The sequence below is a fragment of the Prinia subflava genome, chromosome 20, assembly GCF_021018805.1.
Source record: "Prinia subflava isolate CZ2003 ecotype Zambia chromosome 20, Cam_Psub_1.2, whole genome shotgun sequence".
In the NCBI taxonomy this organism is placed as follows: domain Eukaryota; kingdom Metazoa; phylum Chordata; class Aves; order Passeriformes; family Cisticolidae; genus Prinia; species Prinia subflava.
In genome coordinates, this window is record NC_086266.1 from 8394329 (window position 1) to 8417768 (window position 23440).

Genomic DNA, 23440 nt, shown 5'->3' on the forward strand with positions numbered 1-23440 from the left:
GCCTGACTGGCCTCGGAGCACGCTGGAGAGGGGCAGGGGACGGCCTCATCCCACAGCCCGGAGCTCACCATCACAGTGATACAGACTCAGCAAAGAAAACATTACAAATTAAATACTAATTAAATAAATACTATGGAAGACATTGGGAGGGGGAGGGCGAACGGAGAGGCGCAGTTCCATAGGGTCCGGTGGGGAGAGGCGGTGGCTCCCACCCCTCGCTGCCCCATTGAGCCCCGCACAGGGGGTTCCATCACCCACCGGAGCTGGATGAGGCGGCAGCGACCGCCACTGCTCGTGGCGGGGGGGCCTGGGGAAGTCCTTGGAGGCGAGGGTCCTCCCTCCTCAGCTGGCGGAGACCCTGAGGAGAGGAGGAGCGGCTGCCTTCAAAGACTCGGGTCCCTGCTGCTGGCGCTGAGGAAGCTTCTTCCCCTTGGTCCTTATTATTGCCTCGTGATGCCGGGAGTGGCCTGTCCCCGTCAGCTGCTCCAGGCCTGGTACTCCACCACGGAGCCCAGCAGCTGCAGCAGCTCGGGCTCGTAGTGCACCAGCTCCACAGTCTCTGCCGTGCCTAGCGCCAGCTCGGGGCTTGCCGGCACCTCCTCCTGCGCCAGCACCTGGCTGAGGGACACCTGGCGCTGGAACTCCGCCCGGGGCAGCGTGGCCACCTCGAAGTGCGGGAAGCGAGCTTGGAATATGCGGGAGGACAGCTTCAGCCGCTTGAGCACATCAGAGAACAGGAACCAGTTGCAGGGCCTGCGAGGATGGCAAGAGCACAGTGGGTTATAGGGGTGGAGGGGGCTGCAGGCACGGTGCCCGCCCCCCTGCCTCTTGGCACGCTGGTCCTCTCCTCTGGCCCTGGCACTGTTTTCCATGTGCTGCTTCTCCTCAGGAGCCCACAGACTGGGGTTTGATCACAGCCTCACAGGTCACAGCTTTTTAAAACACTGACAGCCAGGCAGGGACAGTGGCATTAAAGTCCTGCCTTCAACAAGGTCCTGGCAGCTTCCCTGCCAGGAATAAGCCACATGGTCAGGAAATGGAGCTTCTGGTGTGGTTTATTGCTGGAGGGCACACTGCATGTGTCCCTCTGCATGGACAAACGCTGGCAAGCACAGAAATCTGCTGCACAGAAGAGCAGTGCTTTGGTTGCTGCCTCTTCCAAGTCACCCTTCTGCCCCAGTAATAGCCACTGTGTCACAGGGGTGCAGGTGGGAGTTCTGTTGCAGTGCGGGGACTGATTTAGCTGTGATGGAAGGGAAACAATCTCAGAGCCATCAGTGTGAGCTGCTGCTGAAGAAATGTGGGGCTAGAACCAGGATCACAGGGATGAGAGAGGGGAGCTTCCTGACAGGCACAGCACAGGGAAACTCAGGGCGGCATGATGTGCCTGGCCATGGAGGGTGAGAGGAGCCCTGATAAGCCTTCCCTGCTGCCTGAGAACATTCCAGGCCGTGCCAAGCCATGCACTGCTTCCCTAGCTTCCCCAGTGCCATAGACATAACTTCCCTCTGCTGCCCAGAGCAGCTGTGGCTGCCCCATCCCTGGAAGTGTCCAAGACCAGCTTGGATGAGGCTTGGAGGTCTAATGGAAGGTGTCCCTGTTCATGGCAGGGAGGTGGAGTGGGATGAGCTGTAAGGCCCTTCGCAACCCAAACCATTCTGGGACTCTGTGATGATTCTGTGAAGCAAACCGAGATACACCGACGTGGTGCTGCCCGTGCCAGGGCTGCAGCCACCTGTGGTCCGGCTCTGTGCTCCAGAGAAAGGCACTCACCCCCGGGAGACGGACACTTGGAGGTTGTAGCTGGGAAGCAGCGGCTTGTCTGAGAACTCAAACATGAAGTTATCTGCTTCTTGCTCCTCTTCCTCCTGGTCTGAGCTCCCTGGAGGGTTGAGCAGCAGGTCGCAGCCGATGCTGTCCTTCCCCTCTGCAACAGGACAGAAGTTGGCACTGTTCAGACACACCCCAGCCCGTGCTGGCACTCCCTGGCTACTGCTACAACTCCACAGACACCTTCCCACAACATTCCCGCAGCCATGTGAGAACTTCCCCTCATCCCAGAGGAACACAGAGCAAGCACTGGCTGCTCTGCTCTCCCTACCAAGGAGGCACAGGGAGCACCCTGCTCCTCAAGAGCTTCTCCCCTAGATCCCACCCTCAGAACCTCCAGCAGGTGATCCAGGGGAGCCAGCACCCGTCCCAGTGAGGATAGCAAGACTGCCACCAAAGACTAATCCAACCAAGCAACAAGCATGAGGGGAAATTAAAGGTGGATGTACAGAAATTCTTCCCTGTGAGAATGGTGTGGCCCTGGCCCAGGGCCCAGACCAGCTGTGGCTGCCCCATCCTTGGAAGTGTCCAAGGCCGGGTTGGACAGGGCTTGGAACAACCTGGGATAGTGGAAGGTGTCCCTGCTCATAGCAGAAAAGTGGAATAAGATGGTCTTTGAGGTCACTTCCAACTCAAACCAGTGCATGATTCTATGACTTAGAGAATTTGCCTGGGTGTTCCAGAAGGCACCTGAGCTCCAGCAGGATCTGTGTCCAGAGGGGATGGAGTACTGCAGGCCGGATCCAAAACCATTTAAAACCAGGTAATTTTCCTATTTACCCATTCAAAAAGCTCCTGTTGAAGAGAAGCTTGCTACCTGGATTTTATTATGAAGAGGTATGAATAGTCTTAAGTTTGCAGAGTGGTGTTGTCCATTGAGATGATACAGGATAACTCCAAAAACTTCCAGATAAGAGAGTTTAGATTCTACAGAGAGCAGGGAGACCCAATTTGGCCCTCAACAAATAAACCAATCATACAGAAGTTCAACCCCATGCACAAGAGAAAAGGCTGAAAAAAAGAAAATCTTCTGGTGTGCTGCACAAGGAAGCTTCACACACCCAGCTGCTCACCCAGCATGAGTGGGATTCCAACTGAGGAACAACTGCAGATGACAGAAGACACTGACTCAGGCAGGGTCTTTGCGAAAAACAGTTATTTCCTAGTGCTACCAAGGGAAAAAATGCTCTAAGAAACAGGGTGCTGAAATCATCCAAACTTGCTGTAGAATAGGACAAAAATAAGTGATTTATTATTGATTATTGATCCAATGTTGCTGCTGGTGAAGCTCAGAGGCCATCACTGAAAAGCCTCAGACTTCCTGAGGAACTCAGGAAAAAATAATTAAATGCATTTAATGTGGCAAAAATAGGGCTCACTGTCTGTCCTGAAAGCTCAGTCCTGTCCATCTGCCCGTGCAAAGGCTAGGACACTGACAGGAACATTCTGTACCACCAAGGGAGACAATCAGGCACAACAATGCCTGTCCCAGGTGGAGACAAACTCTGGACTGGGACTTTGTGTCTGGAGCTCCAGCAGCACCAAGTGCAAGACACTGATGACTTTTCCACATCTCAGAGATCCCACACCCTGGCTTCCTTCATTATCCTTCTGCCCCCAGAGGGTTGCAGACCTCAAGGAAAATGTGGCCAGCATTTCTGCCTCAGAGAATAGGAACAGCTCAAGCAGGGCCTGGGATTTCTCTTGAGGGATGTACAGTGCTTCAGCTGGTGGAGCTGATGGAAAAGGAGATTTCAAAGGACTGATCCACTGGAGAAGGAGAGTTGTTTGCTGCCTGTGATGATTGAGAGCAACTCAGTTATTCCAGAGCAGAATTGGCTACTTCCCTGCCCTGGGCTGTACCTGTTCCAGGTGACTCGAGGCAACTGCTGAGGTACCTGAGCCAGAAAGGGACATTTCAGGACACATAGTAAACAGGCTGTGAACAGGCTGAAAAGCCCATGTCCCAGGTTGGGCATCCTGCTTTCTCTGTGGCTCTGGCAGTGTCCAGCAGCAGTGCCTGACAGTGCAGGTGACACAGGGCTGGCAACACAGCTGCTACTGCTGTAAACTGATCCCATGAGGATGGGAAGGAGGGTCCCTTCCTGTTCTTGCTGGAAACAGACCTGGCAGGGTAAGGGATCATTTTCCAGCTGCATTAGCTTCTGCCTTGCCAGGCAGCTGCTCAAAGGTAGCATTAAGAATGCCCCATGGATAGGGCAGCAGGAAATCAGCGATAAATCAAAAGGTATCTTTATCTTTAAAAATACTGCAAAGAAAAGCTATTTTTCTTTGTAAAGACTTGTGACAGCTTTGGGAGTGAGAAATTATGAGGAAAGAGGCTGAAGTTTGACCTGTTCCTTGGCAGGGCTGAGGTGCAGCAGCCTACAAACAGTGCTCTCAGGAGTGCAGGATTTCTCCTGTTCTGGAATGGAAAGGTTATCAGGGTCCTCCAAGGAGGACCCTAAGTCCTCTACCAAGAACACCTTCCTGAATGTATTAGATTTATTTTTGTTTCTAGAAGGATGTTTGCAGTTATGGAGGTAAGCAACTAAAATCAACAAGTAGCCTCTCAGCCTACCAGCGTAAATGCTCCAAGTCCTCACGGAGGGCTTGAGAGCCCTGAACTTGGAAGAGGCTGGAGGGACTCCACTGTGCCACAGGCCCATGCCAGATCCAGAACATCTTCCACTGTAACAACAGTTTTGAGGAAGTGACAGTAAAGGCAGAAGTCAGCCCTTCACTGGGAAAAATGCCTGGTGTTGTAAGAACAGGACCTCCCCTGGATGAACATCTCCTCTCCAAAGCAGGGGAGAGGGATGGGCAGCTCTGGGAACCTGGAAGTTCAAGACTTCTACACCTTGAAGGAATGAGTATATTCTTCACCTTCCTTGGTGACCCGTTAGAAGGGGAGCAACAAGAACTGCTACAAGAATGACATGCTTGTGATTGACAACCAAAGACCCTCACGAATCACCAGCAGCACCTGGAGTCCAGTCCCACACTCCAAGAGATGCACACATTCAGCTTCCCAAAGAAGTCCCTCCCAGAAGCAACTCCCAGCCTGTATCACCACAGCAAGGTCTCCACCCAAAGAGTGAGTAGAGAAGGATGTGGCCAAATCCAAGGGAATGATGTGTTTTACACAGCATCACCTCCTGCTCTGCTGCCACCAACCCGGCCTGTGCTGCACTCACCAAGCACAGAGCTGCTGTAGAAATCCCAGGCTGTCCGAGGGTCTCCGTCACTGCGGCCCTGCAGATCTGACAGGTAATCTAGAGAGGGGAAATCAAGAGGGTTAATGGCTCAAAGCATCATCCTGGTGTGCACATCCACAGATCCAGGGGACTCTGCTTCACCACTACTGCTTTTCCCACTTGGGCATTACACCACGGCTGCAGAAGGCTGTCCCCACTCAGGAGTGGGCATCACCTCAGGCCCCCAATCAGGAAATGGGAGCTGAAAAGGGAAAACAACAGACAGTGTGAAGTGGCTTGGAAAGAAAGATTCGTAGAGCAGTTCTGAGCTCCAAATCACCATCCCCAAAACCTATGTGAGTAGTTGAGCCTGGAGGAGCTCACACAGGCAGTGGGCAAAGAGAGTTTTTTCATCACTGGGGATTTTCTGTCTTGTCTCTGTCTGGGAGCCACCTCTGGCTGTTCCTTCCTTGCTGTTGTGGAGCAGCCACAACACTTGTCTTGCATGTACACAAATGGTACCCAGTGCAGCCATAGGGATCCAAAACGGCCCTTTCTGCCAGCAGCAGCATTTGGACAGGGCTCTTTTGCCATAGAAGGCAGCACTATTTGGCATCAAAAATCGGTTCCCTTAGGTTAAGAAGTAGAACCAGGGACTGTGGAACAGCATCTCCAAGCAGAGCACTGTCTTTAGTTGTGTGACCACAGCACAGCCATCTCCTTGCACACTGAAAACTGAAAAGTGACTTGTATCTTATACAGGAAATACATACAATTCTATAATTAAAATTCAGGTGGTAAAAACATGCTTGTGTGACAGGACAGAGCTAAAGACTGAGTAATTTTCTGCCCAGGCTCTTTGACACCCAGATTTGGCCCTGTATGCTGCCAGAGGGGAAGGTCTGGAGCACTGTGACCTCAGGCCTGGTACCTACCACAGAGGAAGTGCTTCATCACGTCGCTGGTGGCCAACTTCACTGCTGTCTGCCCAGAATATGTGGCCAGAGTGGGATCAGCACCATAGGAAAGGAGAAGCCACATGGTTTCCAGGTTGTCATTTGCTACTGCATCATGGATAGGCCTGCAAGGGCAGAAGCAGAAAGGGACTGGGAGTTTGCTAAGGAAATGCTCTGGTTTGGGTTAAGATCAATTTAGTGATGACCAACCTGAAGAACCCACCCTGCTCCCTGCCCCACGCTGCCCTGGCTCACCTGGTGCCGTCCTGGGCGCTGCAGTTGACGTTGGCGCCGTGCTGGAGCAGGATGTGCAGGATGTCAATCCAGCCGCGCGCGCAGGCCTCGTGCAGGGCCGTGTACCCCGCGTTGTCATGGTGGTTCACATCACTGCTCTTCTTCTGCAGGCAGTACAGCACCACGTCCTGCACAGCAAGAGCATAGCTGTGACAACCATCCCAGATGGGGCAGCAGGGGCACACGCAGGAGGGCACAGGACTCACCTTGTAGCCCAGGCGAGCTGCTCGCTGCAGGAGCGTCTCCCCTGCATTCTTGTTCACAATCAGCCGCCGAGCTCCGGGAGGAATGTTCTGGGCTGGGGGCAGCTCAGGGGAACTCCCTGGGCTGGCCCGATGGGATTTACAAAGTGTCCACAAGTCCTGGGGCTTCTTCAGAGAGCACATTTTCGGCTGGTTGCAGCAGCCTTTCCCCTGGGAAAGAAAAGAAGACAATTTCTTGGCACATGTGGCCATGATCCATGGGAGTCCCCTTCTCCCCTCATCCATTGAAGCCATACCTTCCCCTCATCACAGATCCCTGCCAGGTGTTTGGTTTTACATTTGCGTTTTCCTGATGGTTTCTCCAGCTCTTCTTGGACAGGAGAGCTGTTGGAGTGCTCCAGGAAGAAGCCATTCCGAAAGTCTGTGCGTCCTTGAGATTTCCGGGGGGATGGGGATAGCCTGCTCCTCAGCTGTACCTCTGTGCCTTTGCCCTTCCCAGACTCCTTCTGCTTCCGGTGCCTGCAATCTAAAGGAGAAATGTGAATGAGGAGCTTCTGTAGGTACCACACTGAAGGTCACCCAGACCTCTGCCACCAGGCAAGACAAACTGCCCATCTCTGAGAGATGCACAGAAGTCAGAGAAGTTGTGGCTGTGCATCCCTAGAAAGTGCCCAAGGCCATATTGTACAGGGCTTGGAACACCCTGGGATAGTGGAAGGTGTCTCTGCCCATGGCAGGAGAGTGGAACTGGATGAGCTTTAAGGTCTCTTCCAACCCAAACCTTTCCGGGGTTCCATTATTCCAAATCCAGCCCAAGGGCAGGGGCACTGCAGGAAGGAGAAGCAAAGAGAACACACAGATTCTCCCATCTAGAATGGACTCAGCATGTACATGGGACACCCAAGGGAAGATGGGAGCAGGTTTCATTGGGATATGTCTTAGAGAGGCAGGACGAGCAGGAGCTGTCTGTGAACACTCAGTGCTTGCTGCCTAAACATAACAGGCCCTGCCTTGCCCTATCACATCTTCCCCGGAAATTAAGGAGTACATTCAAGTTTTCCTTAATATGCATCCAGTTAGGAAGCACCAGGATTCTCAAGGGAAATCCAGCCTTGTCTTCCCTGAATAGAGGAATCCTGCTCCCCCAATCCTGCAGCATGAGACTTACAGGCACTCCATGAAATGAGTAAGAGATGAGCTAAAAAGAGACAGAGGAAAGGACTTTGCACAGCATGGAGAGAACTTCAGGACTCCACTGGCACTGGAGGTGGCTCCAGGCCACAACTTCTGAATCCAAACTACAGCAGGTCCCCTATCTGAGGGCTGAGTGAGCAGTCTCTGAAGAAAGCTGGACAGACAGACAGACACTCTTAACGTATGTGGTAAAGCCGCTGGGCAAACCCTCCTGAATGCCACTGTACTCAAAGCTCCTTCCAGGCTCCTGTTCTGAGCAGGGGGCATCCTCATAGTGCTCCTGAGTTGCCAAGACACTGGGAAGCTGACTTGAAACTTTGTTCCTGGTCTGACAGAGGCTCCCAGACACTGCAGGATAGTGTAACACTGTGCTGGAGCAGATGCCAGCTGCTGAGAGCACAGCAGCCACCTCTGCTCCCCACAGCATCTCAGCAGCACCTGAAGAGTGCCAGTCTGAGCTCCAATGTGGCAGAAGGCGACAGAGCCATGGCCACTTCATGCCCTCAAAGCACAGCCAAAGCATGCAGAGGGCTGGCACACGTGCTGTCCATGACAACTTTCCCCCAAAGTCACCTGTGTGACTGAACATAGCTACGAGCCACAGCCAAGCACCAGCACACACCAAGCCACTGTGCACCGCCAGACAGGTCCCACAGCCTCGACTGTCCCTGCACACGGAGAGGGGACCGCAGAGACTGCTGCCCTCACGGATGTGTTCATCATGGATTTAGGATTCACAGAGGGTCTGGCAGTGGCAGGGGAAGGCGCAGGAGCAGTGGCAGAGCAGAGGAGGGTACAGGTGGGCACAGCACGTTCCTCCTCATGCCTACAAACCACAGAGGGGGTTGGCCCATCACTGCACCCTTGCTAGTTCTCTTGCCCTTGTGCTCCCTGCTGCAAGTCTGCAAGTGGCCCTCATAGAGCAAGACAAACCCAAGAGCAGCCTGGTTGGATCAGGATGGCCCCGCATCCCCCTGTGTTAGCACAGACTGCTGAGCATGGCTCCCAGGGGCCCTGCTTGTCCAGAAATATTCCACTGTGCTACCTCGTCCCGTTCTCGTTTTCCCACGCCCTCTGTCTTAATCCAAGGGTTAGATCAGTGTCTAATTAGCCACATAAATTGCTGTTTACTGCTCTGGAATTTACTGTAAATGTTTTGAAAGAAGAGCTGATCAATTGAAGCAGCCCATGCTGTGGCCACCAAGACATTAAAAAGGAGGGAGGTTCATTATTAAGAAAAAAAAATAAAACCAAACCCTCCCCAAAATTCTGCAAATAACAAAACAAAAAATTCCCATGCTGGTCCTCAGTTTGTACCAGAACCCCCTTCCCAGCTTGTACCTGCTTTGGATTTCCGCCTCCGGTGGGGATATCCCACTTGCTCCTCCTCCCGCTCAGTGAGGTACTCCCCTGTCTGGTATTTTCGACTTTTCTGCCGTCTCCTTTTCTTCCTTTTGATGTGGCCATCCTCCTCCTCCTCCTCGTTGGGCTCCCACAGCTGCCTGGGTGACTCTGCTCTCCAGGGCAGCTCCCGGGTCCTCCTCGTGTGACAGCTGCTCTTCTCAGACACAGACCTGTCCCTGTCCCTGCGGCTGTGGCAGCGGGATGTCCTGTGGGATTTACGCAGCTTGCGATGTTTCAAGGATGTCTCCTCCTCCTCTTCCTCCTCCTCTTCTTCCTGATCCTCCTCTAGCAGTGGTAAAATCTCCTGACCACTCACATCACACTCTCCCGTCACACCAGCAGAAGAGCCAGCAATGCTTCCTGCAAAAGTGGGATTTCTAGTTGACAAAAAGGCCAAGAGGATCCATAAGGCAAAGCAGGACAAAATGCAGGGACAAGGCAACGTGAAAAGTGAATGCTCCCAGTCCAGCCAGGACTGTCACCAGGAGCCTGGGCACCAACTCACCTGACTGACTGCGCGTCCGGCTGCTCAGCACCACCGGAATAAAATCACGGAAGTTGTTCTTTGGCTTCTTCTCCAAGTAACCTGTGAGGAAAACTGAGCCTTGAAAATACAGATCACAGACCTGTGATGTGGCAAGGGCCGTGCAGTGTCACCATAGCAGGGGCTGCTGCGATGGCCCAAGGGGGATGGCTTTAAATGAACGGAGGTTGGTTTAGATTGGACATAGGGAAGAACTTTTTGAAAATGAGGGTGGTAAAACACTGGCACAGGTTCTCCAGAGAGGTGGGGGATGCGCCATTCCTGAAACATCCAAGGCCAGGCTCAACCAGGAGCAACCTGACCTAGGGGAAGGTGCCCCTGCCCATGGTAGCAGGGTGGAACAAGATGAGCTTTAAGGTTCCTCCAACCTCCTCCATTCTGGGAGACTGATCATGCTGTAGCTCTATTTTGGATTCTAACCCAGCTCCAGAGGCCATTTGGCTTCAGGAAAGCAGCAGTTTGCCCCCTAGGGCAGACTGACCCCGCAGGAACACACTGCCATTCCCAAGAGTACCTTCCTCGTGGTTGTCTCCGCGGTGAGCCAGAGATGGGCACTCCGTCTTCGCTGGCCTCCTACGCTTACGCTTTACCCTGAGGCTGCTGTGATCCATGATGGCACCCCGGCCACCTCGGCCTTCCCGGCCCTCCTGCTTGCCAAGCTCATGTGGATTGTCATGGTGTTTTTGCCACTGTGAAGGGAGGACAAGGGCTGAAGCTGCAGCTTCCCAATGACTGAGCTGGATCAGCACAGAATGGACAAAACTCCATCTCCACTGATTACACTGGTGCCCTCCAGCTTTTTTGACACTCCAGATACATTTTTGCCCTGGACAACCTGCAGCACAGGTACATTCCCCCACAGCCACGCAATACCCAGGAGCACAGGTAGAAAGCCCTGTGCCCTCAGCTGTCCCTCCATGAGAGCTCCCTCCTCTCCCCCAAACCCACCTTTGCCCTGACCAGCAGTCCCAGCCCATCCCACGCACCTTCCGGCCATGCAAGCTCTGGCTTCCTGACTTGCTTGGGGACTCCTCGCTGTCCTGGCCTTGGCACTTCAGTCTCTTGTGGCTCTGCCTGGTGTCCCCATCGTGCTGCCGCTTGGCCTTGCAGCGTGTGCCACCCTCCTGCTTGATTTGCCCCGTTCCTTTGAGCTTGGTCTCAGCAAAGGCCTGGGGAGCTGCCCCAGCCCGCAGGCAGGTCACCGATGGAAAGGACACATCACACTCCACTCGCTCCTTCTTGACCCTGCACAGATCCACCTGCTGCATACACGGGAGGGGCTCCGTGGCCGGTGGCTCCTGGGAGCCTTCGCAACCCGGCTCCTTGCGCTGGCCATCCGTGGGCATGTCCGGCACCATCCGCAGGCCCTGCTGCCCAGCTGCTGGCAGCTCATGTGACAAATACGCCGCTAACACTTGGTTTTTGGGTTTTGCATCCAACTGTTTGAGGCTACAGCTCCCCTGGGGAGCCTCAGTCTGTGTGTTGCTCTCCTGACCGGAGTTAGCCTCTGGCTGAGTGAACTCCTGACTCTTTGGAGTGTTGTCCAGCTTCCCCTTCCCCCCTTTCCCATCCAAAGCGCTGGTCTGGAGAGCTGGACCTGCCTCCAGTGGTACTGGGTTGGCTGGCTCCTCGTAGGGCTTGGACAAGGCCCGGCAGCTCTTGCTCTTGGCTGCAGCATCCTGTTCCTGAGGTGGGAGCCGGGGCAGCCCCTCCGGCAGGCTCTGGGTGGCTGCGCTGGGCTCGGCAGGCTGTACGCTCGGGAATGCCGGCAGCTCACCGGCCCCAGCTGGCTTGCAAGGGCTGCTCTGGTTCAGGGGCAGCTGTCCTGCCGTGGAAATGCCAATGGAAAGCAGCGGGGTCTGATGGTATGGAGACCAGCCCAGAGGCAGAAACTGAGGATTGGAAGGTTTTCCATTGACGGGGCATCGTGGGTAGACACTGCCCTGGACAGGATTCCAGGTGGCGATGTCCTTGGACTGACACAAAGGAGCTCCTGGAGCAACTCTGCCATGAAGAAGTCTCCTGGCAGGATCCTGTTGTCCTTCCATGCCAGCCTGGTTGGCTTTCTTCCCACAGGGAACGCCAGCACTGCGGGGCTCACCCTGGTCAATGATGGAGATGGGCTCCTGCTTGGGCAGGTGGCGCGGGTCCCTGCTGAGGCTCACACCGGCATCCTTGCTGAGCAGCAGCGAGGCCGGCACCGGGTTGGCCACGCCAACGTAAGTGCCAGGAATGGTGCTGATGAGCGTGGTGTTCTTCACCCAGGAGCCCTGCTCACCGTTGCGCAGGAACTCGGGAAAGATGACCAAGGGCGGTGTGGTGCCGAGGCACGAGGTGACGCTGCTGCCCGTGGCCTGTGCTGCGCGCTGGGACTTGGAGAGGACGGTGGTGAGCAGCGCTTTGCCGCTGGTATGCACGGGGGTGAGGATGGGCATGGGAGGGGTCTTGCGCTGGCTGGGCGGAGGCAGTTTCTGGCGGTTGGACTTGGAGGAGAGATCAAGAGGCATCTCACTGCACTCTGGGGATGAGACCATCTCACGCTCTAGCTGAGGAGGGGACTTCAGAGGAGACAGGGAAGTAGCAGCCCCCAGTGCTTGTGGCTCAGGAGCTGCCGGGGCTCTGGCCTGCATGGTGGTGCCAGAGGAGGGAGCAGTGCTCCCAACTGGTGCTGGTGCTGCCGGCAGAGCCTGGCTGGAGGGCAGGGCCAGGCTGGTGCTGGACTGGGGAGCATTTTCAGCCGCAGCCTGGGCACTACCTCCATTCGACGGTGGGGGGCAGCTGATCTGATTCACCTCCACAGACACCACTTTGGCATCTGAAGCCAAGGGCCTGGTGACAGAGAAGGTGTAGGGGTAGGAACGCAGCTCTGGGGAAGCGATAATGCCCGGTAGGCAACGCTCATGCAGGTAGGAAGGCAGGACCGGGAGAGTGAGTGTGGAGGAGACCCCCAGGGTGGCCGGGAGCGCGGCCACGCTGAGCGGCTGCCCGCAGCTGGGCGGGGGGATGTACACCAGCGACTGGCTCGGGCTCAGCACAGCCCCAGCCTGGAAGGACAAGGGCAGCTTTTGCATAGCAGGGGCCTGAGAAGGGGGAAAGCAAACCCTGTTCAATGTGAAGGTGGCGGGAGTGGAGGCAGAGGTGGTGCAGCTGGAGACAACCACAGACAATGTCCCTTCTGCCAGCACGCCTGGCCCTTGTGCTGCAGTGCTGGGGAGGGCTTTCTCGTTCCCAGCAGGTTCACTCTCTGGAGCCACAGAGCAGGCTGGGGCAGCATCAGCCTGCTTGTCACTGGGGGGATCTGCCGGTGTCCAGGCAGTGTCAGCACCACTGCTCTTTTGCTCCACAGCTCTGGGGGTTGCTGGCTCCTGCCCTCTGCCATCCCCCTGACCTGCCAGAGGGCCCAGGGCGTCATCTGTCACAGTCTTTCCCACACACTCCAGGTCTGGGTTGGGATCAGGTGGCTGCTCCTCCAATTTGGGTCCAAGCTTTTCCTCCACCTTGCCATCAGCATCCAGGCCCTGGGCACTGCTGCCACCACCGCTGACTGCTGTGAGCTCCACCTGCAGCAAGAAGGGAGAAGGTGTTCCTGGGACCTGTGCAAGTGGCACCCAGGGAAGCAGGAAGGATCTGTCCACCCCAGACACAGAGGCAAGAGCAGCAGACAGCTCTCCCCAAAGGAGAACACAGATTTACCTCACTGCATCCCTCTCAAGAAGGAGTCCAGGTATCCATTAGGGAAAATGCTCCTGCTTGGCCTATTCCATCAGGGAATGGCCTTCTTAGACCCAGTTGTACAGGCAGAGAACTCACCTCAGAAAGGCTGCTGCTGACACAAAACTCTTGAGACCCCAAGTGCTGGGAGCTGCTCGTTTTTGACTCCTCATCAGAAATGGGGGCTCTCCTAGGTGAAGAAGAAGACACAGCATTATGAAACCCCAAAATACCCTCCCAGAATCCCACCCCTCCCTGTCCCCACGTGGGACAGTGAAGCAGCAGTACACCTTCTTTACCCAGGGCCACCTGGCCTCATCATGGGCCAGTCCAGCCTTCCCCAGTGTCACAGCCTGGTGCCACACACCTGTTCCTGTCCCCTCCATTTCCCATTCTGTCCCACCACACCTTTCCATCTTCCCCTGAGTCTCATCCTGCTTGTCTCTTTCCCCACCTCCTCATTTCCATTCCTCCTGCTTCCTCCCTGTCCTGGGACCCCCAGCCCAGCCTAGCTACCAGTGGGAATCTCCCTCTGGTGCCAAAGCTTTCTGGGCTCAGGAGGCCTGAACAGGAGCAGCGGATGCCCACGGCCATCCCAATGTGCTATGTCTTGCTGGCCAGCATGTCTGGACCCCTTGCCGCTGGAATGTGATTCCTCAGTGGAAAGCCTGGATTCAGGACAAGGATTGTGACCTCCTTGGGACACTCCTTCCCTGATGGTATTCACCAGACAGCACTTCCCTGGTGTTTTGCTCGGGACAAGCTGCTAGTGCCAGCACAAAACAGACCAAGTCTGGATTCTGTTGATGACATAATTTCAGTTGGATTTGCTTCCTGTGTCCTAGGCTTTCACAGCAGTCACAGATACAGAGCTGTGGGCACACGATTTGTCTTTGGACTCAGTACACCCTATTACAGACCTCTGGCATTAGGACCTCACTCTGGGCTGCCTCAGCCCTGTGACTCTGCTTCATACCCCCAGTGCCAGGAACCTTCTCAGTAACCCTTGCAGCAGGACCCGACTCTGTTCCCCAGTGCCAGGAACCTGCTCCGTATCCTCAGCCCCAGGGGTACGCTGCTCTGTACCCCCACTGCCAGGACCCTGCTTGGAGCTGTTTCCGTGCCATCCCCACAGACCTTCGGGTCAATGACATCCCCGTCGGTCCCTCCAGAGGCTCCCGCGTTCTCGGGGCTGCCCGGCCCGCCCGTCAGAGGCCGCGGGGCGGGGATGGCGGCCGGGGCCGAGCCGCCTCAGCAGGAGGTGGAGGTGAGCAGGCCGAGAGGCCGGAGCGGGCGGTGGTCGCGGGGTCCCGGGGCCGGCGCGGTGGCCGCGGGGCCGGCGCGGAGCGGGGCGGGGGCCGAGCGCGAGGGGGAGCCCGAGCGCAGCCGCCCGCCCGCGGCCCCGCGGGGCCCGCCCGGGCACGGCGCTCCCGGCGCTTCCCGGAGATTCCCGGAGCTTCCCGGTCCACAGCTCTCCCGCCGCTACGGCAGGGCCGGCGGGAACCCCCTGCCCAGCTCCCCTCGGCTGCCTCCGAGCAGCCTTGAGGGCGGTGCGTGGTCTCCGCCCGGACCTCCTCCCGGGGCAGTGCGCGATGCCGCCCGCACAGACGGGGCCCAAGGAATGAGATGGGGATCGGGGACAAGAGAGCACCCGGCCGCAGCCCTCCGCCCTGCCCAGACATCTCAAAATTTGACGTCTATTGTAAGCTCGGAGCAGCGCCGAGAGGCTCGGCGGGTATCGCCACCGCAGCCCTTATCTGCGGGACACAGGGCGCCCGGCGGTGCTGCAGGGGGCAGATCAGCTCTGCCCGGGCCAGACCTGGGGCTCGTCCCTGCCCACCACTGCTGCACCGGCCTTAGGGGACGCCCGCCAAAACCCTCGGCACCCGCGGCCAGCCGTGACAGCCACACGCTGCCTCTGCGCACATAAAACTTCCCTGGCTTGGGCAAATGCATGGAACAGTTGCAGTGGCCTTGAGGAAGGCATAAACTATTCAGTTCTGTGAATAAGACCCCTGAGCCACGGGAATGAACAGGCAATGCAAAGCCACAGACCTTGGCTTGATCGATCCTACCTCCCAGCCACTAATCCTCCCTAATTCCCTGTTTGGTGGCAAGGAACAACCCTCCCATCTGATCATTTTGTTGGCACCAACCTTCCCGGTCACCAAAAGCTTTTAGTTCAAGCTCTTTCCCTTCCTTGGCCATTGAGAGCACAGGTCTAGTGTAGCCAATAGCACATGCAGTCAACTTGGCCTCAGCATTAAAGCTGTGGAGGCAACATAACCACACAGAGGCAACAAATCCTCTGCCGAGACCCTCAGCACTCTCCTCGCTGGAGGGTGTGGGGACCCTCCCAGAATGCCAACATATCCAATACATCCAGCTCCTCCCTGTGGCTCATCTGCACTTCAGGCCATTTTAGACCCCAGTGAAAAGGGGTTGAGTCAGCACCAGCTCCCTTCCCACAGCCTCTCCAGATCCCTAAGAAGCTTTCTCGTGCCTCTTTTCCCCTGCCCGCCACCCACGCACCTCACCTCTCCTCGTTGAGGCCACACATGCGAATCCGCTCTGTGCTGGTCCAGTTGTGCACCCCGCTGTAGAGAGGTGCTGTAGAGATCATGACAGCTGATCCTTACCCTCCAGGACCTGCTGGGGCTCCAGGGACCGCTCTGCCTGCAAAAGGGAAACAGAGGGTTGGGAACTCTCCTTGGGATGATCAATTCAACTGCCCTTTTGGAAAACTCATCCTCAGCTTTGCTGCCAGGCAGATGGGGAACAGGGATGCCATAGGTCTACAAGAAATTAGCAGTGCCTTTGGACAGAATCCATCATCCACTCATCCTCTCATTAAACAAGTGTTATTGCCAAAAACGCCACTGGCTACCACAAGAGTTTCACACAAGTGTCTTCACCACAGTCACACATCCTTTGAAACATTTCCCCCACTTTTCCTTCTCCCTCCAGAGGAACCTACAGCACCAGAAGACACCAGGCAGAGCTGTACAAGGTGATGGTCTTTTATAGCACTGAAACTTCAAGGCTGCACAGGACTCTTCTAAAGCAGCCCACTGCAGGTCCTAGAGGCAAAGCCTCAAACAAGGAGGGTCCTCAATTGAGGGCTCCTAGAGGGAGCAGAGGTTTGTCAGTGGTGCTGCCAAGGTTTTATCTCCTCCTTCTGTGAGGAAGGTGCTGGTTTTCTTTGGAGTTATGGGTGGAAAACATGAGAAAATCCAGAGATTCAGGAGCATCCATGAGGCACTGTCAGCTGGGCGGAGCTTTCAGGGGAGAGCGTTGCAGCCAATCATGCAGCGCTGGGTGTTGGAGCATTGAGAAGCTCTGCTGCTCCAGGGAAAAGGCAGAGGAGGAAGAGAGGATCTCCTGTGCTAACAAGTGGACTCAGCCAAACTAAGCAGGATTGATTGCAAAAGGGAGAGAGATACTGTCAAGGAGGTTCAGGGAAATACTAAACCCTGAAGGTAAAGCAAGGCACAGAGCCACGGCAACGCTCTCAGTGCAGCGGTGGGAGTGGGAATTAGCTGGAAGCAGCACGTGACCCCCAATCTCTGTCGATTGTCTTTTCCCTGACATACTCCTGGCGACAGCAGCTCTGCACGGGACAGGCAGCAACTCGTGCCACAGAAGGAGCCACACAGGGACCTGCTGGCCAGCAGCTCAAGGGACGAGCCACAGCAGTGAGCAGCTCCTCCGAGCGCAGCTGCTGCTGGGTGTCCTCGCTGCAGCCTGAACATGCCGGTGGGGATCCGAGGAGGTGGAGAAAGGGGCCAGGCACATGGGAGAAACGGGGGCAAGGCAGCTGGTGTGCCAAAGAGAAAGCAACAGACCCATCTGCACATACGAGGGCACAAGTAACAAACAGTGTACGGAAATCAGAGGTCAGGGAAAGAGGGGAAACCTGCTAAAAACACACACTGTGAGACAAGAGAAATCCTCAGTATCGATGGGGGAGACGGGCAGACGCCAAGGCAGAGAGCAGGGTCATACCCAAGGAGAACAAGGTGGCCTGGAGCAGGAAGGGGAGGAGTCTTTCGATGCTTGGAGAGAAATGCAACATAAAGGAAATAGGGGAACAAACAATCTGCGGGGATTTCACCATCTTAGGCTAAACTGAAAGAAGGGGAGGAGGAAAGTTCTGCCCCCAAGCACAGCAGCAGGACAGATGTTCCAGCAGGAATCAAAAGGGACTTTCTTTCCCACGGGGCAAGGGGATGCATACGGCTGCACCATGTGGAGCTGAGGACAAGCAGAGATGAGGCGGGACCCCTGCATAGGTCTGGTAAGGGAGGAGTGATAATGGGGTGTTACAAGGAGCTGGAAGAAACAGCATGTTTGGAGTGCTCGAGTAAGAGCTGGTCAAAAGAGCTGGAATGACGGCCACAAGAGAAGAGCTGGGAGGACACAGTGACAGAGATCAACACTGTTACATGGATTCTTGGCCTCTTGTCCTCTACAGATGAAGTGGGACACATGCCAAAGACAGGCATTTCACAGGGAATGAAGAACAGAAAAGAAAAAGAATCCAGATATGAACTCAGAGAAGGAATAAAACAGGGCCAAGCACAAGACGTGGGTTCAAGCGCAAACCAGTGGAGAAACAGCATCCTTAAAAAGGCAGACCAGGAAGTTTATTGGGAAATGCAGGGACGAGCAGTCTCCCGATGCAATACTGAGCCAGAGAGAGCAACTGCAGCCTCCCTGTGTCAGAACACTGTTAGCCGAGTCGGCACAGGGAAAGCGAGCACATCTCCCATCTACACTGGTGCAGCTGGAAGCGACATTAAAGGGATGTAATTAAACTCGTAGGAAACCCTTGGAGAACACAACTAGGGCATGGCTTCATATGCCTGTCTTCGAGCAGAAGAAGCTGTTGAGAAACTGCTGAAGCCCTTCTTTCCCCTCACCCCTTCGGTCATGTCACTGAAGCCCTGCAGTATTCCAGAAAACTTGAGCAGGGATCAACTTGATCTCTGTTAAAAACACTTTCTTTTTTCTTTATTTTTTTTCCTGGCTGGGCTGGTTTTAACCCATACTAGCTCCTAGATCAGCCTCACCAAGACGGAGAGAGGGCAGAGCCTGGCACAGACTTAATCCACAACGTCTGCCAAAGGAAGTGTATACGAAACCACAGTCTTATTTTGATTTAGCTAAATAGGTGCTCAGCCAATTCTAATTAACACCAAAGAAAACGAGTTTAGAATGAAGTAAGAACATCGAGGCATTCTGCATGGGGAAGCTCATACGGTATTAAAGTACTTTCACCTCCCGAAACAAAACATGCCCTAAGAACTGTGAGCAAGGAAGGTCCTGAACATGCTCACCTCCAACAACAAGCGCTCTGAGAGCTTTTCAATGAAACTACTATAGTCAATTAAAAGAAACGGGAATTTTGTTCATTAAGGCAATACATCTCAATGTTTCGCAAAAGGAAACGATGCTACGCTGCAAACCTGCCTCTTCCAAGCTCCAGGAAAAGCAAAGCAGATGTTTTCCTTGCAGTGAAAGCATGCTTTTACTCAGGTTACTGATGACTTGGCTAGCCATGGAAGCTCCCTTGCATTAAGTCAAGAAATTACTCTTCTGAAATATTGCTGTACAGTGATGGAAACAAGTTTCCTGAGATGAAGTTCTTCAGGAATGGACATTTTTTAACCATTATCTCTAGACAAGTCCTCCTTGCAATGAAAACCCAACAGCACCAAGACAACCATTATTTTAGGGCAGGCTGAGCAAGGGTTCCAGGACAGGCTCTCCCAGCATTCACTTACCAGCTCCCACTGCTGACAAGAATTAAGCCTATGCCATCTCCACGCTGATCCCTGTTAAACCCTGTCTGTTCCCTGGCTCTTGGGGATCCCAACTTGAATTGTCTGAAGTGAGGCTGCCTAATTGTTTCCAGCAGCCTCTCACAGTCACCTCCCACCCCACTGTTAATGCAGCAAAGGGGTTGCAAAGTAGATTCTGAAGCCACCCCGCTGCAAGCCACCCTCTCTTCTCCCAGTGACAGCAATCCCTTGGCCCGATCAGGTCCCCAGCCTGACAACTCTCAGCTCCTCAAGCACTTGCATTGGCAAACATGTAAAGCAACTTCTCGGGCTGGCACCAACCTGCCAGTCACAGATAGCCAAGTCTTTGCTTCTCTCTGCGGAATTTGGTGCTGTTGATGTTTGCCCTCACAGGTGTCTCAACTACGTTGCTACCTGGTCTAACTCACTTTGATCAGATTACCCAGAGCCGTGACCTCCTACAGCGCCCACCTTACAGCAGTAGAGCCAGGCCTACCAATGTGGGAAGGGAGCTTTTCCCTGCTCCTCCCAGAGACAGCCTATGCCAATCAGTTCTCCACAGTGCACACACATCCCTCTGTAGGACCATGCTGCCTTGATCCCCCACAAAAGGCTTCCATGTATTTTCCTGCTCTGTACACTGCCAAGTACTAAAACCACTTTGATTTCAAGGCATTTACCCTTCCTCTCCTCTATGCCAGCCCCAGCACATGAGCTACACACCAAGAGGTGAACAGTGTCCTGCTGCACCCTGCCTTGGTAGGTGGAAGCTGACAGGTACTGAAACATCAGCAGCCAGTCTTCTTAAGCCCCCAGCACAAGGATTCTCTCTGCCTGCTCTGGGCAGGCACACCATCCCCAACATAGGTGGGAGAGCACCAAGCAAAGACCCAACAGGCAGCAACGTGCTCCACTGCCGGCAGTGGGAGCTCAGACAATGGCACGAGTTCACCCAGGGAGAACATCAGCTCTGCCTTTCCCCTTGCATGAGTGGCAGCCACAGCATGAGCTGACTCCAGGAATCCCAGTGTGGGTCATTTGGTGCAGCTCAGCTGCTCCAGAGCCTTTGCGGACACAGCTGCCCAGTCAGTGGTGCCTCCGTCCATGCTGGCATTGAGTGGGCCAGCAGCACAGAGGAAGGAAAAGTACTTCCCAGCCTTAGGGTATGGAACAGAGAAAGGCTACCACATCCCTTGGCAGCAGGAGATGGGGAGGATGCCATGGTTGCCCTCCCACAGCACCGTGTGGCTCCTGTGGCCAGGGGACACTGCAGAAGACCGGGAGCAATGCACTTTGACCCTGGAAACACACCCGCGGGAGACACCTTTGAAACATTCGTTCACAGAGCAGCAAAACCCGTAAGGAAGGGGGTTTTATCCCCTGAATGGCTACAAAATATAAAATGAGGTCAGCTGCTGGAAAGTCGGGTGGGATTCAGTGCTCAGAGCACAGCTGGCCACTTTGACAGGAGCAGGAGCAGCGGAACGAGACGGGATGTGCCCTGTAGCTCTTCCCAGGGGTCAGGTGGGCCAGAAGGGAAAGGTCTGCAGCGACAGGCAGGTCTTCTTCCCTTGCCATAGTTTGCTCACTTTGGCAATTCTTTGTTGCCATTAGTAACGCAGGCAAGGAATTCTATTTGTTTTGATATGTGATGGTCTGGTGTCCATTGGAAGTGCAGAAGGCCAGAGCAAGCACCGATCCCTAGACCTATCCCCAACATCTCAGTTCTGAGCACCACTTTGGAAAACCCGGTGGAGTAAACTGCTGGCAAAAAATTAAAAATTAAATCAAAAAACCTCTGATGGCCCTATCACAGGACTCCCAGTGGGACGATATGCAGGACGATAAGGGAAAATTTAAACAAGAAAACTGAAAAAACAAGAACAGTGTATCTTATGTTATGTTACCACTCACAAAGAGGTCAGAAACTGTAGGAGAATGGACCAGGAATGACTAGAGTGGCACAAAATAAGCAAGGACGGGCCAGGCTACCTCTGGGGCTGTCTGGGCAGAGCGATGCCCAGTGAGGGTGCCCCTGAGCTGGGTTTGGTCCCTGCTGCCTGCACAGCCGCCCCGGCCGCTGCGGAGCTGAGCCAGGCTTTGCCTACACGCATTTGCTTAAGCTGATTTAAAGACACAGTAACACCACACGTAATTATAGATCCTCAGCACGATGAATTGGAAAAAAAAAGAAAAAAATCCATCCCTTTTTCAGAAAAATAAAAGTTTGCTGCACACTGGGCAGTGCTGTGATAATTGGTCCCAGCTGCTGGACAACTGGTGTCAGTATATCTTGGCTTGTCTGCAACAACCAGGTTGCCCCCACCAAATTTTTAAGGACTGAAAAAGAGCCATTAAGGGATGACAATGTTCAAAAATGTCTCTGACAAGGTTCACATCATCCAAAATGCCAAAAGCAAGAGTGCAGCCTCCCATGCCTGGGAGTCAGACTGGTGCTCCAGAGCCCAGAGGTCCCAAGGGCAGATCTGAAGGCCAAACCTCGCTGGAGCCTGGGCTCTTGACATCTGGAATGAGCGTCCAGACCCAGGTGACAGCGATGCAGCCAGTGTCCTCAGCTGGCACCACACAGCCTCCAGCCAGTGCTGACACTGGGACCACCTAACCCAAAGGGTGGCCAGGGCAATGGAAGTGGCACATCAGAAAGGGAAGGGAAGGAAGGGAAGAGAAGAAAGGGAAGGGAAGGCTGCTGCAGACAGGGCCAAAAAGATGCAGAGGAGCCGCAAAGGGTACGGGATGCACTGGCCCTGCCCTAGCACTCATCCCCAGACTCCAAGGGTGAGGGTGTCAGAGAGCGGATGCTCTGTGACAGGAGAAACTCACTTCGTCTCTGTTTTAGCCTGACAGACCTTTTCCCGGTGCTGCTCTGAATCGGCCTCACCCAGGCTGGGATGAGGGCACCGATGTCACTCGCCGAGGAGCCAGGACTCCTCCCGATACCGGCACGCTGCCGCGGGAGGGCTGGTTTCCTCCCCGGTGAGGGCGGCAGGAAGCGCCGCCTCCCTCGCCCGGTCCTGCCGCTGCCCGGCCATCACCGTGGGCACGGGCGGAGGACCGGCCGCCCCCGCCGCCCCGCCCTGGGCGCCGGGGGGCGTCGGCACGGAGCGGCACCGCCCCGGCCGCAGCACGCCCCGGGGCCGGGTCCGCGGGGGTTCCCCGGTGAGCCCCCTGCCCGAGGCGCGGCACGTCCCGCTCCCGAGCCCCGCGAGGCCACGGTACGGCCCACGGCCCCGCGCCGCCGCCGGGGCCCCGCGGGGCAGGCAACCTCCCCTTGCCCGGGACACGGCGGCCTCGCGGCCGCTCCGGGAGCTTCGCCCCGCACCCCGCAGCCTTGCCGGGAGCCAGGCCCCGCCGTGCTGCCCCGCGCCCCGCTCCCGTAGCCCCCGGCTCAACAGTTGCCCCCGGGGCTGCTCCCCGGCGAAGCGTCCCGCAGCCCCGGCGGCCGCGGGCGGGCCCCCGCGCTGCCGCACCGGGGCAGCCCCGGACATGGAGGTGGCGGCGGCCGCGCTGCCCCCGAGGAGGGCTCTTCCGCCACCGCCTGGCACCCGGCCGGCCGGTACCCGCAGCCGAACTGGCCCCGGGCACAGCGGCGACCGGGGCGGGCTCGGGCCACGCCGCCAAACTCCACGAGCGCCCTGCGCCGTCGTCCCACCACCGCCCCGGGAGCGCCGCACAGCGCAGCCGCCCCGCCCCGCCGCGGGACCCCCCGCACCGCCCCGGCAGCGGCAGGTGCCACCGGTGCCGGTGCCGGAGCAGCCGTGCCGGGCAGGGCAGCGGCACCGCCGCGCCGTCGCGGGGCCGGGAGTGGAGCCGCCGCCGCCGCCCGCTGCCCCCCGCCCGGCGCTGTCAGTGCCCGCCGCGCCCCCGCCGCTGTCCCGCCGCAGGACGTCGCCGTCCCCCCCAGCCCGCACACCCCCCCCGCGCCGCCCCACCGCCGCCCCCGGGGGTGTCCCGGGACCGTTTCCATGGAGATCCCGTCCGGACGGCCGGGAAGGGGGGGTCGGGCCACCCGCTCCCCTCCGCCTGCCCCCGTGTGCCGTGGGTGCGGGGCGGCGCGGGCCCGGGGTGCCCGGGCAGCGGGGGCCGGGGTCCAGCGCGGGGCGGCGCGGGGCGGTGGGTACGCACCTGCTTCCCGAGGCGGGCGGGCGGCGGGGGGCGGCGGGCCGGGGCGGGCCCCTGCCCCAGGCGGCGGGTCGGACCCCGGGCGCTGCGAGCGGCGGTTCGGCGGCAGCGGCGGCGGCGGAGGAGACACTGGCAGCGGCAGCCGGAGTGTGAGGGCGAGAGC

At 56.4% G+C, this 23440-nt stretch overlaps 1 protein-coding gene across 1 annotated transcript; it reads right to left on the bottom strand.

The window, feature by feature from the left end:
- Positions 1-113: 113 nt before the first annotated feature.
- Positions 114-23305, bottom strand: BCORL1 (BCL6 corepressor like 1). Its single transcript, XM_063416679.1, has 14 exons — positions 23281-23305; positions 15871-16009; positions 13433-13523; positions 10609-13182; positions 10137-10311; positions 9584-9664; positions 9016-9438; positions 6777-7006; positions 6484-6690; positions 6239-6405; positions 5963-6108; positions 5028-5105; positions 1774-1927; positions 114-753 (listed from the first exon to the last, which is right to left on the bottom strand). Exons 2-14 carry the CDS (start codon positions 15954-15956, stop codon positions 477-479), a joined length of 4689 nt encoding a protein of 1562 aa, XP_063272749.1. The 5' UTR covers positions 15957-16009; positions 23281-23305; the 3' UTR covers positions 114-476.
- Positions 23306-23440: the final 135 nt, after the last annotated feature.